This window comes from Mirounga angustirostris, unplaced genomic scaffold (genome assembly GCF_029215605.1).
Source record: "Mirounga angustirostris isolate CCGP_5_RB_7025 unplaced genomic scaffold, mMirAng1.0.hap1 SCAF_42, whole genome shotgun sequence".
Classification (NCBI taxonomy): Eukaryota; Metazoa; Chordata; class Mammalia; order Carnivora; family Phocidae; genus Mirounga; species Mirounga angustirostris.
Window position 1 is genome coordinate 157413 of NW_026991750.1, and position 18575 is coordinate 175987.

General features: G+C 49.2%; 1 protein-coding gene across 3 annotated transcripts in view; it reads right to left on the reverse strand.

Annotated features, from left to right (window-relative positions):
• The window catches only part of LOC123853847 (protein kinase C alpha type), a 57996-nt gene that overhangs the window by 24277 nt on the left and 15144 nt on the right, over nt 1-18575 (reverse strand). For all 3 annotated transcript variants that reach the window (XM_064583858.1, XM_064583859.1, XM_064583860.1), the window contains exon 7: nt 4710-4790. In XM_064583858.1, coding sequence (XP_064439928.1) covers nt 4710-4790 — 81 coding nt within the window. The remainder of the gene's footprint in view (nt 1-4709; nt 4791-18575) is intronic.

Genomic DNA, 18575 nt, shown 5'->3' on the forward strand with positions numbered 1-18575 from the left:
ACCTAAAGACGGCTCGACTGGGGCAGTGGTGGGGAGGGAGTATGTGGGGAGGCCATTCTGGTATCCGGCACAATGAGTAGTGGGGTTCTGGAAAGACCAGAGATGTTTCAAGTCATTGTGTAAAGGGACTGTCTCTAGACTAGAGAACTGGCGTGACTTCCCAGCCCTGATTTTGACTGCTTATCTCTTGCTTATGCGACACATCCACTGTCAGTCAGCAGAAGTCACCAAGGACCCCTGCTGATGGTGCAGCTGCCATCTTGGTCTGGCTGCGGGGGACCCGGAAGAGGCGCTCTGGGGGCGTCCTGCTCCAGGAGCATGTCCACTCAGATCTCGCTGGTCAGAATGAGTCACAGGCTCTACCCAACCACGAGCGAGCTGGGAGGTACAATCCCACCACGTGCCAGAAGAGAGGAAGCCCCCAAAGACCTGGTGAGCAGCAATAATGATCATCAGACTCGGGAAAGCTCCCCGGAGCCCTCTGTGAAATTAAAATCATGTGTTCTTGGGGGGAAAGTTGCATCCACATTCCCTTCACCTCACCACAAACACTGCTCTTATTTTTCTGTGAACTCTTGTATTACTTTCAAATAAGGATGCATAATTTGGAGTTTCTTGTTTTTCTCCGTGGCTACTGGTATTCCCAGGCAGATGAACCCTGCGGAGCTGACGCCTCATCCATCCGAGATGGGCTCATTTGTCTGGGGCTGCGCTCTGATAACTAAGGCTACGATAAACATCTCTGGGCAAGTCATTTTTCTCTTCTCCGGATTACTTCCTAAGAAAAATTTCCCAGGTGTGGGCTTATGCAGCCGAAGGATGTGAGCATTTTTATGGCTGTCGTTAAGTCTCTCCAGGTCACCCTGGGAGCATTTTTACAGGTAATTGCTGCTCAGGCCTTGGTGCTGAAGGCAGGTCAAGGGTGAAATTATAATTATATTAATTTTCCTTCCCAGTCAGCTACTGAGCCTGGGGACAATAGAGGCAATGTATTGCTGAGGAGTAAGTGCATGACCATTTTGGATTTGCTCCTCTCCCCTCTTTCCCACATTCCCATGATTATTTTTAAATTTCTACAAATCTGAGCTCAGTGTCTCCAGCTAAGCTGCGTGTTAAATACAGTCTAGGCTGGGTGTAAAAATGTTCCGAGCCCGGGGTGTTCTCCTTAGCAATATGCAATTTGTGAATTTTAGACAGACAAATGAGGGCTGATGGTTCCCTCTTTCTAAAATGATTCCAAAGTCACTTACTGGTTCATGGATGCGGGGGCCCTGCCATGTGTGTCTGCAGATCGCTGGTGATCAGCGGTAGGGGTGTGGGGGTGTGGGGAGGACACCCAAGGACAGTTCGGGTGAAAGTGCTGGGAGAAAGTACCCATTGCCGATGCATCAGGAACGAAGACAAAGCACAGATAACCCTGGCAGAAGGCGACATAAAGAAGAGAGGACTGGTCCCTTTATGATGAAGACCCGTGAACGCTTAGAGCTGCAATACGCGCATTAGAGTGCTGGGTAAATACTGTTTATGCCCCAAAGTAATCATATCTGTCAAGCAGTCTGGGACCTGAAGAAAGACTCAGGCTGTTTATACTTAACTGCCCCCTTGACTGCTGACAGTAAATATACCCAATGAGAAGAAAACTGCAATAAGCTACCTTTTCTGCTCATCGTCAGCCCTCTGTGATTAAAGAGGACAAATTTAGACCATAACCCTATCAACAGCTTTATAATTAATCTTACTTTTCCAATAAGAGCATCTATTCCCTCCGCTGGGTCTGGAGGCTGTTGCAGCTTTGGGGGGCTCCGGGTACCGGGCTCAGAGCCTTTATTATCCTTTCTGGGCTGACTCACCGCCCAGAAATACATTGAAATTTGCATTGAGTCACAGGGAAGACGAAGACATGGGTCCCAAAATGAAAACGCTGTGTTGGAGGCAGGCACAGTTGAGGATTTAGAGGAACAATGACTGAGCCCGCCACGGTGCCCTAATGTGGGACGCCTTTAAGATGTCACATTTAAAGAGTGTCACCATTTTCAACAGAGATCATTAAAACTGGAAGGGATCCTATGGGGCAGGCTAATGGAGTCCGAGAAGCAGGATGGGAATGGAAATGTGCCAGAACGCTTATGGAAGCACTGGGCGTGGGGAGGGCATCTGCAGGTGGGGGTCTCAGGGACAATGGGCAAGTGAGGCAGAATTTTTAAAATGCACCCAAAGGGGACTTCCCTGCAGGAGGGCAGCATTTCCTGAGCTCTCCTCTAGGGAATGAAGTCCCCGGGCTTAGGGAGGAAGGAGGATGGGGGCAGGAGTGCGGTGTGTTGTGGTGGTGGGCGGGGGGCACGGGACTTCTGAGATCCTAGTCTCCTGCTCGCCAATGAAGAATCAGCTCATCCGATCTCTTGTAAAGTGCCCTTGGAAACAGATCCTATTTTCCACGCAACCGATTTCTTTGGTTGGCATATGCAAATGTGACTCAGTGAAAACAGGGTTTGTTTCTGGACTCAAGAGTCAGAACATGCAAGTGGGATCAAGAAGAAGAACTCAGCTTTCTGTGCCTTCGTGAATAGCATGGCTCCCAGGGGGCCAACAATTTAGTCAAATTTTATTGTTAAAATTCTAAAGAGGGGAAATTAACTCAAGGGGCAGGCAACTCACTATTGTCTCACTGACATTGGTTCTGGATGACCTGCTTTTCCGTGCTTACAAGCCGGCGTATTTAGCCTGAGATGAACATTTTACTGGGGTTAAAAACCTAAATTAATAATCACAAACCATTTTACTATCAATCAAGGCCTAACCACACTTCTCAGTTAATGACCGAATGTAGGCTAGGACCCTGTGTCTTTTAATCTCTAAGAGACTACTTTAGTATCTAAAAGATGTAAGGCAATGAAAAACATAAAGGAGAACTCCCCAGTGGCCTTCCACTCCAGAGGGAAAGCCAAGGGTCTGTGATGACTTCCATACTCACAAGACCTGGGGCTCCCCTTTCCTCTCTGATCTCTAACCCATTCTGCTCTGGCCAGACTGGTGGCTTCCCACCCCTTTCTTAAACATGGCCATACACTTCCACCCCAGGGCCTTTGCACTTGCTGTTTCCACTGCCCAGAATGCTTTCACCCCACATAACACCTAGCATTCTCTAACTATTTGCTCATCTTCACTTCAGCTCTACATGAGACCCTCCCTGGCCATCCTCGCTCCAATTTCAACCTTCCTCCAGCACTGTATTTTCTTTCCTGCTTTATTACTTTTTCTCTTAGCTTATCACTAGTCCGTATTTTCTTTATTTAACTCATCTACTGTCTCTCTCTCTCTCTAGCTTATAGGCCTCATGAAGGTGAGGGTTTTTGTCTGTTTTGTTTACGGTGAACACCATGCAGAGAGTAAGCCTTAAACAAGTATTATGTTGAATGAATAAATGAAGGAGTTGATGAATGTCATATGTCAGAAAGGGTGACTTTCCCCCCCCAGGGACAAAGACTCAAAGATTTCCTTAGGGGGTAGCTCAGCTGCTCAGTGTGGGTATTTCTTTCCACCTTCTCTTACTAAAGCTTTTCGCTATGGAGGACCCAACTCCTTGACAACAGTACTCAACTGCTGGGAATTCTAAAAAGCCGCCCACAACAGAGTTATTTTTAGGTAAAATGGCAGAGATCTGGTAGACATTCACCCAACCTGCTTCCCCTTCTGAGCTCATAGGTACACCATATTTCCCCCCACCCCCTGATCCTTCGCATCCTAGTGGGGCCACGTGGCCAGTGGGCTGTAGGAAGGGGTGATGTATGCCACCTCTAGGCCTGGCCTCTAAAACATCCTGTGCAACCTCCCTTCTGCTCTCTTCATCGGCCAGTTGAGTAAGGAGGGTTCGCTAAAGGAATCTGAGGCTCTAAAAGATTGTAGGGACAATGGACAAAAGAAACCTGCCCTTGAATGACCCTGTGGATCAGTACCCCCTGCCTGCTGCCCCCCCCCCCCCGCCCTCCACAGGGCTATGCCAAGAATGGAAAATAAACTCGTGTGGTGTGTTAAACCACTGAGGTTTTGGGGGCTTGCTTGTTAAAGCAACAAGTGTGATTTGCCCCAACGCTATGGATATTAAGGCCGTATATTAAAAAAGTGCAGGCTTCGGCATCATTCCCCTGCTTATCTGATGTATGTTGCATTCCTCAGAGAAACCTAATCTGTCTTTTTGTAACTGGAGGTTCAGCCTCGTTGGACTTTTGTGAAAATTGCAATGAACTGCCAAGGGTGAGATAAGGAGAGATGGGGAGAAGCTATTAAAGCATTTCTTCAAGTTTCACTGTCTTCTTCCTTTGCTAATAATACCGATTCTACACCCGGGCAGCAGCTAGGTAATCTGTGCAGACAAACTTGCAAGGAACCATAATGCAACCACAGCTTTGAGACACTGAAAACCTACAGAGGCCACTGTTGTCCTCAACATGCAGGGACTTTCATGTTTAATATGAAAGCTATGTCGGTGATGCTCCAGGTGTCAGCTCTCAGTTTGGGGCTTTTATAACCAGAGATAATTGCTGTGCCTGTTGAATATAATCCACTTTCAAGGGCGGGGGGGATTTCTCCCTCTTTCACCGGGGTCAGGGAAGTCAGACCAGCATCAGCAGCTGGGTCCCACTATCCTGGCCCAAACAGAGCTGTGGTATTCACTTTATCCAGCAATAAACAAGTACAAAAATGTACATTACCTGCCCGGCTAGCATTTCATATAATAGGACGCCATAGGCCCACCAGTCCACGGATTTTCCATATGGCTGATATGCGATTATCTGTGTGAAAACACATACATCAATTACATTTAGTGGCGAATCAAAAAGCCCATGTTAGAACAGACAAGTCAAGTGTGTAGGCTTTTCTGCACTGAGGGGAGAGGGCCCCGCAAATCCCACACATGGGGAACCACCTCCCCATGACTCGCTGCCCAAAACCTGCTTGGGGTCTGCTCCTCTGAATCCACCTGGAGATGCCACAGGGCAGATTTAATTATCCTCGATGGTGAAAAATATTTGGACATTGAGGTGGATTTCATTTTGGAAAAAGCCAGGGGTCCTTCAGACCATGGGTCTGATAAACAAGATAATCAAACTATGTAACAGAATTTTGCTGAAAGCAGCAAAGATGATGATGGAGGTAACGTATCTGCTGAAGTTTCAGAACATTTGAAAGAGACATCATTTTATCAAATGTCATATTTGAGCCTTGTCTGAATCTTGACTCAAACCAAACCAACTCTAAAACAGAAATCAGGAACAACCAAAATGTGGTCTCGATAAGAGATTACCCTTAATTTTGTGAGGTGGGAAAATGGTATGGTGATTCGTTTAAAAGTGTACGGTGAGTGTATTAATGAGTGAAATGCACAAGAGATGAAGAATTTACAGGTGAAGTGGCATGACATCTTAGACTTGTTTTAAATACCTGAGCAAACTAGGAAGGGATCGGAACAGTTGGCAAAATGCAGGGAGCTGGTGAAGCTGGGTGACGGCCCACGGAGACCCCGACTGCTCCCTCTATCTTTGTGGCTCCCAGAAGTACTAGAATAATTCTACGACCTGCCCTCGTGGAAGAGGGTAATACTGATTGGAATTTCTAAGCACGGCACGGGTTATTAAAACACTGGTGTTGTCTAAAGCACACGATCCCCCGACCCACAGATCATGCCCCAGGATCCGAGGCGAAGACATCCGGACAGGTGCTCACCATGACCATTCTGACATTTTGCATATACACATGTGATTTGGAAATGTTCTAGGGTATTTTTTAATGGCCCACGATGTCTAATGGAATGTCCTGGGACACAAACAAACCTGCATGTCTCTGCCTCTCCATTTCTTTAATGTATTACTAATATTTCTCCTTGTAGCATGAGAAATACAAGCTCCCTGTCGCTTACCTCGGTGTGGGTGGCAACAAGAGGGCACACATTTGGATCTGGCAGCTTTATTGCTCATTTTCTTGACAAGGAAATGACAACCAAAGGAAGCTACAAGGAGGACTTCCTTTCTTTTTAAAACTACATTTGTTCGGGTGCCTGGGTGGCTCAGATGGTTGAGCGTCTGCCTTCAGCTCAGGTCATGATCCCAGCGTCCTGGGATCGAGGCCCACATCGGGCTCCCTGCTCCTTGGGAGCCTGCTTCTCCCTCTGCCTCTCTCTCTCTCTCTCTGTGTCTCTCATGAATAAATAAATAATATCTTAAAAAAAAAAAAACAAAAAACAAAAAACTACATTTGTTCTTCTTTGAAAACTTGGAAAATGCACACATACACAGAACAAAAAACCCTATCAGAATGAGCCTCTATGTGTTACTTGATGATGTAAAATGAGGCTTGGCATTCTGGTTCCAAGACAGCAAGTGACTGGATCAAAGCTTGTCTTAACCAAGTAGAACAACAACAGAAATTCTCTTTGGGAGAGTAAGAAAGTACACCTGCTATGTACCTACTATATGTCCAATGTGCTGAGCACATTCCGCAGAATCCAGTGCGGGAGAACTAATTATTCTTCCCATTTTATACGTGGGAAAGCTGACGTAGCAAGACGTTTCAGAGACCCATCCAGAGCCAATCAGCTCATAAGTGGTGCTCTGGATATTGACATTTCTGTTTTAAAAACACAGTTTATGGCTGTCAAATATATGTAATCACTCATACTGAGATTAATAAAATATTAATCGAAGGGCTTCGAGGATTAAAGAGGTTTAAAACCACCATTTCAGTTGTTGTAGCTGTATTTCAAAAGCACCTGAATAACATTTTTTCTTGTAACTATATTAAAACCAGTCCCGGCAATCTATTTTCATTAGTCGGTGTTTTAGTGTACTCCGTTTTTAATGCAGGTGGAGCTCGGGCACCGTGTTGCTGTGGGAAATATCAGGCTGGGGAACTGAGGGGGCTGAACGAGGGAGGTCACACTGTATTTTGTATCCTATATTCTGCAAGGATCTGAGTAATCTTACCAATCAGACTCCTCTCCTTGGGTGGTATGAAACGCCACTCGAGTTTGGAAAGCCATCAGAGGTCAAGGGTAGGGAAACCCTGTCTCTGGTCAGAATGATTCACAAATCCCAAAAGCCATGGCCACCTGAAGACTTTTTTTTTTTCTTCTTGACTCTTTTATCAACTTTGGTCCAAGTTGACTTTTATTTTCTATTTGCACAGCATCAAACTCTCATGACTCCTGCTGATAACACGCTCTCCTTCCTCCAAGGCTTACCAAAGGAGAATGCCAAGTACCAATGGCTCCTTTTTCTTGTCGCTAGCATCTGGCAATCCCCCGAGCCGACCAGCTCAGCTACTGGGCCGAGATGACAAAGTCATGCTGAACACTGCTGTGCTTTCAATGGTAATAACAGGATGGGACTTGAAATTCAGCTGGGGCATTTCTTCTTGGAGAAGCTCACAATGTGTCACCCCTGCCTTATGCGCTCCATGAAATGGGGAGGTCCGAAGATCTAAGTTACAAGGTCTAGGGGTGCAACCTTACCATTGCAAATTCATTTTTAGAATGAAGCATTGCTTTCCCCTCAATGATGAGCTGCTATTAATAAATACCTCCAATGATCCAAAAATCTCACTGCAAAAGGCGAACTGTTAGAGAGCCCCATTTGAAGATAAACATTTAGATACACATGATTTGGGATGTTGGTTACGCTGTCCCTTGTGAGCTGTCTGGACCTGCCCTGGGTAGTACAGTAGCCACCAGCCCCATGTGGCCACTGAGCATTTGAAAAGTGGCTAGAACAAACCGAGATGTGCTTTAGGTGGGAAATACACATCAGATTCTGAAGACTTAGTACCCCAACCGCAAAATATCTCATTCATATTTTGGATATACTGGGTTAAATAAAATATATTAAGCTTAATTTTACCTTTTTTTTTTTTTTTTAAACTTTTAAACATGTGGTTGCTCAGTAGAGCACAGGACTCTTGATCTTGGGGTCGTGAGTTCGAGCCCCACGTTGGGTGTAGAGATTCCCTAAATCAATCAATCTTTGGGGGAAAAAACCCCACACATACACAACAATGGGGCTGCTAAATGCAGTCTGGCCTGCATTTTCTTTCTACTGGACGGGGCTGGTCTACACCCTTTTCACGGGCTCCTACAACTCACTCTGGTTCCTGTTGGCCCAGGGAGCCAGCTTTGGGCCGAGGACGAGGCTCAGAGGCCGCAGAATGAGTGGTGAGGCTCTCTTGTTTCTGTCCCCCTGGGGACAGGAACAGGTGTTTCTGGGACTCGTGGGCCAACGGAGGCTTGCAGCCAAGCCCAGGGGGTTGCAATGGCAATTCGGTCTCCCACAGCAGAGAACCTCACAAAAGAGAGGCAAACTTGGCAAGAAGGGCTCCAGTTGGCAGATCTCCCTGCACACATGGGAGGTTGAACTTTAGCTTCAAAGACAGACCCCCAACAGGGCCACTGTCATTCAGCTTTCCTGCTATTTGTCATTATGATCATTATGATTATACTCACATGAGCCAACTGCTTGGGGGAGATGTCAGGATGTTTCAAATGGCTGCCTGTCTTGTAAAAGTAAGATATGACTGAGCTTTCTCCCAGCCTGGGCACAGGACCAGGAATGAAAGGGACCAGGGGGCAGCTTCTCATCTCCTAGCAGGTCAGCGGCCACAGTGACTGGAAGGACACTGCTCCGAAGCCACCCGCCTTTCCACCCTCTGCCAGGGCTACATACTCAAAGGCCCGCCAAAGAGGACGGGGCTTCAGAAGCCTTTTGGGGGGCAGCATGGTAAGGTTTTAGATGCTACCGGCAATAGCAACAGTGACTATAAGCAACGTCACCATCGCAGCACTCTCACTATGTGCCAGGCTCCTTAGCTCTGCTAGCTCGCTTAGCCCTTGGGAGACTTTGATGAGGTAGGAGCGCCCCATTTCAAAGATGAGGAAATGAGACACAGAGAGGTTAAGTAGCTTGCCCGAGGTCACACAGCGAGTAAGTAGCAACGCTGGGATTTGAACTCTGGTCATCTGGACTTGGTATCCACACTTTTGACCATTTTTCTAAACCAAAGGTTCGTCGGCCCATGACCCAGTGTGGTTCCCTAGACAGCTATGGTGGGAACTGGCCCCCAAAGGGGCTCAAATGCTTAACAGGCTTAAAGCTGCCAAGACAGCCACTTCACTCAGGAACTCTGGCTCTGGAGGCTTTGTCTTAAAGGGCCCAGGGGAACGCGACATATGTGGGAGGAGACTCACCCTCCCATTCCTGGCTGTACCTTAACTGGACTCCACTCTTCATTTTCACGTGACGTTTACTAGCCAAATCCCCAGAACCCCCCCTAATACTTGGCCCGACAACAGAAGGCTCTTCCCAGGCTGCCGTTACAAATGAACACTGGCCTTTATGCATAAAACATGCTCGAGTTCTTTTACTGTCTCAGGGAAACAACATTTTCTCTTCCTTTGATCAAAGATAAAACTATTTTACTTTAACGAAAAATGGTTGTTTTGAAAAACATCCTAAGTACCCAACAATAGAACATGGGCCACAAGAGGCCTTCTTTATATGCATGGTCAAGAACACTGACATGTCAATACAGTACCATTTGGGAAAAAAGAAGACGAGCTGCCGTGCCGTCTGCATGTTCTGTCATGACGGCTGGGGCCGTGAGTTCGAGAACTGTCTCCTCCACTCTCTCCTCTGGGGCTGACAGAGCTCAGCTGCCACGCAGCGGCCTTTGCCTCGTCAGGCTAAGACTGCTTATCTGCCCTCCCTCGACCCCAGACTCTTCCCCAGCAGGGCCGGGCCACCCTCCTGCTTACCCAGCACCGGGACCCCACCCAGCAGCTGGTGCGGAAGAAACATGTGGGAGTGGATCTCATCCAAGCCCTAACCGTGGGCACCACCCACCTTTTTTTTTTTTTTTAAAGATTTTATTTATTTATTTGAGACAGAGAGAATGAGAGAGAGAAAGCACATGAGAGGGGGGAGGGTCAGAGGGAGAAGCAGGCTCCCTGCCGAGCAGGGAGCCCGATGCGGGACTCGATCCCGGGACTCCAGGATCATGACCTGAGCCGAAGGCAGTCGCTTAACCAACTGAGCCACCCAGGCGCCCCACCACCCACCTCTTAAGTGCAACATCAAATTGCTGGATTGCCAAGGCTGGAGGGACCCTTACAGGTGCCTTACAAAAGTGTCCTTAGGATTCTGGAAAAGAACCTAAGTTTCAGAGAGCTAAGTGGCTTGCTCGAAGGTCACTGGGCTGGTTGCAGATAAGGTCTCCTGACCGCGTCCCCTTCCCGCAGCACCAGGCTTGGACCAGAGTTCGAGAAACAGGAAAGCTTCGTGGTGGGTAAGGGTGAGGCACCCCACCTCTCAGCCCAAGAGGCTCCCCAGTCAAACACCTTTCGGTGGTGCATCCAAGCCCAGAACACCAGCAGCCACTGCACAGGAAGCACACTGTGATGTGAACACTCTGAACCGGACTTCTGGAGACCAGTTCTGCCTTGGGAGAGTGTGACCTTGAGCAAGTTGCTTAGCCTCTCTGAGTCTCCATTTCCTCAGCTGGGATACTGGAATTCCAGCACCCACCTGGCAGGAACGTGGCAGGGGATAAACGGCATTTTGTATAATAAAATGTGTTTATTGCAGGTGAGTTGAATATATGATATGACGCCACACTGCCTAACATCAGAAGTAAGAACCGGCCCCCAGGCACAGCACGCAGGTGAAAATGAACCAAGGCAGTGGAGTTACACGTGGCTCACAGGAGGACAAAGGAAACATTCTGCTAGGACAGATTACATGCACAATATGTATTAAACACCCTGAAATGATTGTTGGCACCTGGCAATTCTCATCAACGCTGAACTTTCCGTTCATTCTTTCAGCAAATATTAGCTTCCTATGTGCTGGACACTGCCCTAGGCTGGGGAGGTATGTAAATTAATAGATTTTAGAATTCCCCCCTCGTGCAATTACATTAATTTTTACCAGAGCAGCAAAACCTCAGGTTTTTCTTTTTTTATCCATATCCCCTCCCACTTCCGCCTTCCCTCGCCCCCCTACTATTTATGGCTAATTGTACATTTCCTTGGGCTGGGCACTCTTCTAGGGACAGGGACTGTGACTCTAATTAAGGAGACAGACAGGAAAACAGATAAATACAACTAAAATGTAATGCCTTACATCAGGGATCTTTGTACATCACATGAGAAATATCTGCAATATTTGAAATCTTTGGACAAAAGGCATGATATAAGTATAAAGAAAATCACCATAAGGTGAAAATGGAAAGTCTAGAGTCCAAAGTATACACTTTCTATGTAGACAGAAACTGTGGCTCTATCTAGGATTGGAGAGAACAGGAAATGATTTCTCTAATGGCAATAAAAGTGCTTTATAATCTATTCATAGTACCCACCTCTTCTACTTCCTGGTTGTTCACTTTACTCTAGGAGAACAGAAAACAAACAGCAGGACAACCTAAGTCTTGCTCCCCCAAAATGTGAGGAGAGGAACAACAAGCACAAAATGGTTTGTAATGATTAACACTGGCTTTAAAGACAAAGGGAAAAAAGGAAGAAAGGAAGGAAAGAGAGAGGGAGAGAGGAGCAAAGCTCAGAGCTTGGTGATTACCAGACCCCATTCCCAGTGCCATTCCAGACTTTCATATAGCAGAGAAAGGCCAGAGGCTATAAATGTGCGTGTGTGTGTGTGTGTATTTTTTTTCCCTTTTTTTGAGAGACAGAGAGAGTGAGCATGCGTGAGCGAGCACAGGGGTGGGGAGGGGCAGAGGCAGAGGGAGAGAGAATCTCAAGCAGGCTCCCCACCCAGCGTGGAGCTGTACACGGGGCTCAATCTCACAAACCTGGGATCATGACCTGAGCTGAAATCAAGAGTCAGACACTTAACCAACTGAGCCACCCAGGCGCTCCTCTATGTTTTTTAATAAATTTTTTTAAAAAGAAGTTTTAGGTTCACAGCAAAACTGAGTGGAACATACAGAGTTCCCATATGCCTTGTCCCCACGAGTACCATCTCCCTTGCTATGGAAATCCCTCACCAGAGTGGTACATTCGTTACAACTGATAAACTACATTGTTGCATCATTATCATTCAGAGTTTATGCTTGGGTTTACTCTTGGGGTTGTTCATTCTATGGGTTTTTGAAAATGTATCATGACATGTATAGACCACTGTATCGTACAGAATTTCACTGACCCCAACGTCCTCTGTTCTGTCTAGTTATCCCTCCCTCTTCACTAACCCATGGCAACTACTAATCTTTTTTTATTGTCTCCAAATGTTTTGCCATTCCCATGATGTGCTATGGGCAGAATCATGCAGCATGCAGCCTTTCCCGATTGGCTTCTTTCACTTAGCGATATGTGCTTAAGGTTCCTATGGGTCTCTTCATGGCTTGACAGTTCATTTCTTTTTAGTGCTGAATAATATTCCATTATGTAGCTGCATCACGGTTTATGGAGGCATTCACCTGCTGAAGGACACCTTGGTTGCTTCCACGTTTGGGCAAGTTATGAATAAAGCTGCTATACACATCCGTGTGCAGGGTTTCGGTGCGGACATAAGTTTTCAATTCATGTGGGCAAATGCTTAGGAGCACAACTGCTGGATCGTATGGTAAAGACTATGTTTAGCTTTGTAAGAAACCGCCAAACTGTCTTCCAGAGGGGCGGGGTGACTTCGGAGGGAGCTGCTGGTAAAATTCTGAATGAAGTGCCGGCCTTTTCAGGCTGCAGAAACCGCCCCTGCGCCCGGCATTCCTCTGACTCTGGGACGTGCGCTGCGGAGTTGTGGGACGTGGTCTTCCATGACCCTCGGAGCAGGCATCAGCACCGAGGTACATGTGGGAAAGTGTTCCCGTTTCACGTCTTTGTGATTCTTCCAAGGAAGCGCTAATCTCCTGCCTGGGCTAATCTCTCTCTAGCTCCTGGGTAACATGTGCTGGTCACGGAAGAAATCAGCGCAGTGACAATGAAACGGGGCCAGGAGAACGTCCTCCTAATTGACTTGGTTGCCCAACCTCTTCAGCACAACTTCTATAATCCCCCCGTTACCCCCAAGAAATCAAACACCTCTTTAGACACTCTCCTCCCAACCTGATGTTTTCAAGAGCCTCCCCCACAGCGAGACATGCTGTGATACCAACAGGAACAGAGGTGGCATTTGCATCCAAGCTACCGCTGAGCACAGTCTTTGGGCTGCACTGTGCTGGGCACCACTTCTGCTGACCACTGGGGAAGTCGAGGCACAAGCAAGCGTCAGTGCAATAAAGCATGGCGGGAACGCAGCAGAGCCAGGACTCAACCTGGCCCTTGCGTTCCCGTCCTCCTGGTGCCCACTCTGCAAGCAGGGGCTGGGAATGGGACCAGGACATCTGAGAGATTGCCTCTGACCTTGAGACTTCTATTCACTCCTCCTTCCTGTTCTGCTTGATAAGGGGGACGATGGTGTTGACCGTGAATAGATCAAATGTGTCTTGGTTTACAACATAATTTACCTGGCCTAAGTGCAGGAGTCCACACTGGTCTGGGACGGGTCCACCTCTAACATTTGGCGGGGAGGGTGACAGGGGACATTGGAACAAAAGTGACTGAGGCCCACATACCAGATGTCTGAACACACATTACCGATCAAGCTAACCAATTGTTAAATGTCCTCTCCTACCACCATGACCAATATACCCTCCGGTATGAGTCAGCTCACGTTGCCAGAACAGAATACCACAGCCTGAGCTTCAACCATATTCATTCATGTTCTCAGAGGCCTGGAGGCTGGAAGTCCAGGGTCGAGGTACCCGTTGGCAGGGCTGGCTTCTGACAGGCCTCTCTTCTTGGCTACAGCCAGGCTCCTTCCCCACGTGACTCCCCCAGGCTTTTCTCTGTGAGGGGAACACTCCTGCTATCTCCTGGTCTTCTTGTAAGGGCACCAGTCCCTTTGGATCAGGGCCCCATCGGATGACCTCATTTAACCTTCTATACTCCCTTAAAGGCCCTACATCTTTACATACAGTCACACGGGGGGTTAGGGAGTGACATGAATTTTGAGGGGACATAAGTCCGTCCATAATAGTTCTCAACAACCTGGAGGGGCAGGTCGACTTTAGAATTCATGGACCCCTTAGATTCCATTCCAGTATCGGGAGACGTGGCCCACTCCCCTTTTCTTCTCAATCCTTTATCACATCTATGAAGACCCTGTGCGCCCCGGCCTGTGCGTCCAAACTCCGTCCTGCTGTGCCCTGCAAATGGCCACCACTGGCCTCTCCTTCGGATACCGGAGTCAGGGTGGTGTCCCTAGCAAGACTGGATCGTAGGAAGAGGCCCATGTAGGTCCATGGAAGGCAATTCTCAGGCCCCAGGGGGCATGTCGCTCTAGCCTTAGAAGACGGGTTAAGGCTGGCAGAGGGCCACGGGAGAACCCTCTGAAGCTGGGGCGCGGCAAACTACAGCCCGCCGGCCAAATCCAGCCTGCCTCCCATTTGTGTACAACCTGCTGTGAGCAAATGTAAAACGAAAAAAATGTGAAAAAGACTATCAGCCTTTTGGCAAGAACAGTTGCTCAATTTTGCCTCTTGGTAAAATCTAAAATTTAGATTAGCGCAAGGCCTAAAATATTTACTCTCTAGCCCTTAGCAGAAGGAGTCTGCTGATCCCAGCTCCAAAACACAGGGCAGGGGCCCCTCTTGCTGGAGTCCTCAGCACTTTGAAATTTGCCCTTTCTGGGGTGCTGTGTTGAGGAGCCTTCCATCGGCCAACACAGAGCTCAAACCAGCTGCCCCCAAAATTGGCCACAGTGACCCCCTCCTATCCTGTATGGCCTCCTACAGGCTGACAGTGCCACCCCCCGCCAACATAATTTCTATCACCTCCCTTAGAATCTGGGCTGGCTCTGGGACTTGCTTTGACTCACATAATGTGGTGCAAGTGACACAGTTAAGCTCCAGGTGCAGCTCAGGGGGACTTGTGGCTTCCGTTCTTGCCCTCTAGGGAGCCTGTCACCATGCTGAGAAGCTCTGGATAAACTACTGAATGGTGACAGACCCCATGGAAAGACAGACCACACAGAGGAGAACCCACGGGGCCTTGGCCAATAGCCAACAGCCCGAGGCCGTCTTGGATCCCCCAGCGCAGCAGAACACGCATGGTAGCCAACAGCCCCCGTGGCAGGAAGGGGTCAGCCCTGCTGAGTCCTGCTGGAGGTTCTGCCCCACAGAATCAGAGTTTTCACATGTCTTAAGCCATTCACTTTGGAGGCCGTTACACAGCAACAGATAATTGAAAAACTGTCAAGTAACAGACAAAAGTGGACGGAGGGCTTCCTCTGAAGCAGCCAGGGCAAAACTCACCTCATCTTCAAAGCCATGCTTTGAGGATGGTACCGTGATTATCCCCATTTTACAGATGTCACCCCATGTTCTTAAAAGAGCACTACAGCCAGGGTTCGCTATACAATGATGAAGAAAAAGCCACCTGAAATCAAACAGGAAGTTTCCCTTCAGGGGTGGACAGTCTGCATGGGGCCAACATAGGGTAAGACTCAGTGCAGAGTCAAGTGCACTGTTATCGGCCTGCTTGTCCCCCTTCAAGTGGTTCTCGAACTCAGCTACCGCACCCTTATGGTCTCTCTCAGGGTGGCGGGTGGGGGTGGCTGGTCCCGGAGAAACGGACAAGATCCACAGCACGGCGCCTACTTGGGACCCCCCTCACCTCAGGCCTCCAAATGTTCATTGTGTATCTGAACAAAATAACCACCTGTGCAGTAACGGAATGACCTAGGAGGTAGGAATAAATCTGGGGCTTGTGGGAGCTTTATTAGCTGGAATAAAAGATTTTCCAGAACTGGGAGGTCTCACAGCCTGGTGGTCTTTCCAGATGTGTTTGGTAACAGGGCAGTAAGTGAAAGCCTGAGGGGGGAACCCGGCTGCTGGTGACATTAGGGCCACAGACCTGCACTTTGGGGCCCAGGGTCCCTGCCCTGCCCCTTGCTATCCATGAGCCTCGGACAGGTCACCTGTCCTCTCCATGTCTCCTTTTCCTTGTCTGTAAAACTGACCTCCGAGGGCTATCATAGGGTTTCAACAAGACAACAGATACAAGAACACAGCATGCGCTAGGGAATGAGTAAGTGTTGGTCCTCGCTCTCAAGATACATCCTCCAAACATCCCCCAACCCTCCCGCACTCCATGGCAAAGTAAAAGGTGAAATAAGATTTCAGAAATCTCTGACCCATTTTTACAGGATTTAAGCAAATCCCCAAACGAAAGGCCAAGGAATGCAGCCACAGTGTGCTGGGAGTGTGCTCAGAGCTTGAACGGGGACTCTGCAAGCAACAGATGGAGCCACGAGGGTAGCGAGAGCAAGGACGCTCGGGAACACCTGAGCTGACACCTACAGTCCCCTCCCTCCCCTCGGGAGAGAAGCCACTGCTGTGCGAAGCGGACCGGCCCTGGGTTCAAAGCCCAGCTCTGCCCCGGACTGGGGCCGTGGGAAGAATGACCAAACCTCTCTGCACCCTGGGATCGTCATCTGGAAAACAGAGCCACTGACATCAACTTCGTAGAACTGCTCTGACGATTAAACAAAACCACGTCCGTGAGGCGCTCCGCCCTGGGTCCCGCTCACCCACAAGGAGCCGGTTATCTCTGGAGGAAGAACCTGAGGGAAGTCAGGAAGAAGGACGGGGTCACAGGGGCCTCCTGTGACAGAGAGGGGGCAAATGCTCCAGAGAACAGGGCGACGCAGATAAAACTCCGAGGACAGCTGAGCTGAGAGCTGCAAGGCAGATCCGAACAGAGATGAGTAACGCAACCAAGGGGATGCCTAGAAAAGATCTAAGCAGAGTTACACAATTTAAGGAAGACCCCAAGGGAAAGCCTGGCCTTGGCTCTTTAAATATTTCTTGGAGGGAAGACAGCTGCTTCATTTTCTCTTGCAAAGCCGGAGGCATCGGACTGTGACTTTACACAGAGGGAAATTGGCCTCTGAAAGAAAGCAAGCCGCCTTCGGCTTATCAGTCTCCTATGTTAATCAAGTGCTTTCTTTGCTCTGCCCGTGCTGGCTTGGCGTGGGGCCCGGGGTTCAGAAGCGCTGATCCCGGAGGAGCCCCGGCTGGCACCAACCCACTGCTTCCCCTCTCATTTCCCCCATTCTTCTCAGCTGGGCAAATGCTAATTTACTGCCTGGCTGCATGCATCTCGTGTGTTCTTTTCTCATTTAACTTTTAGATCCTCTTTTGTTCTCCATCCTTCTCTACGCCCCTTTCCCCAAAGGCCAGGAAATGTCTCTGGGGGTGTCAATATTCCGGCACTTTGGGCTGTCTGGGGGACCCAGGCTGATGTCCCACACCTTCAGACACTCCGGTGCCCCAGTGCACCAGCTCTCGGGGGTCCATGGCGTGAGGCATGTGGTTGTCCCCTGCAGGTGGCAGCCTTGGGAATCATCTGTCCAATCCCTGCCCAAGTTCCTGAGCTTTCAATTCCCCAGCCTTCAGCTCTGTTCTGTTGCCAGCCCTGGCACCTGATCATCCCAGACCCACCCTGCCCACCAGGCACCGCTCCAGACCCTGGGCGAGAGGCTCTGCAGTGAACCAAAGACAAAGATTCTGCCGTGGGGGGCTGAGTGGGCTAGAGAAACACGCAAATGAGTGCCTGGTGACATGCTCTGTCAGAGGGTGAGGAGCACTGTGGAAGGAGAGCAGGGTGGGGGCCAGAGGTCTGCAGGTTGGAACAGAGTCGCCAGGGAAGATGGCCTCCTTGAACTGACATCTGAGCTGAGGTGCAGGAGGGATCCCTGCTGCCGGGGAAGGATATCTCAGGTAGAGGGGATGAGAAGAGCAAAAGCCCTGAGGACGGGAGAGTCCAGCAAATCTGGGGAGTGGCAAGGAAGCCAGTGTGGGGGGTGGGGGTGTTCTGGAGAGACAGGGGTGAGGGGTGGAGGGCAAGGTGAGAGATGAGGTTAGGAAGGGGAAGGGGGGGCAGACAACAAAGGGTCTCGGGCTTTGCCAAGATGCCTAATTCAGAAACGAACCCCCTCCTCAGCGCTTGCAGCAATGTCCTGCCCTTGTGTCACTCTCCTCCCCCACCCCGCCTCCGCTTCCCACACTGGACCTAGTCTCAATACTCTTGAGGACCAGCCCCTCAATTCCCCTCTTCTGACAGACACTCAGCCCCGCTCTGGTCTCGCCCTCCGGTTCCCACTACCTGCTCGGTCACTTCCAGGACCCTCGTGCAGGTCACTATGTGTGGATGTGGGGGCAGTACACCGCCCATCCCCAGGCCCCCATCCCACCCTTCCTGGCCTTGCCCTTGGAAAACGCAAGCCAGCCAGTGAGGGTGATTTCAGCTTTCTTCCTTCCTCCTGCCTCCCTATCCCGTTCCATCCTGCCCTGCGGTACTCCCTCCCTCTCTCTCTGTATCTTCTCTTTCTCGCTCTCCGGGCATTTTCCCTTGGGCTAGAAGCATGCTCAGGTTTTCCCAGCCATACTGATGCTCCCTCCATCTTGCTTCCCTAGGAGTGACCAGCCACTTCCCCTGTCCATTTACCATCCGTTCCCCAAGACATGGTTCCAGCCTGGTT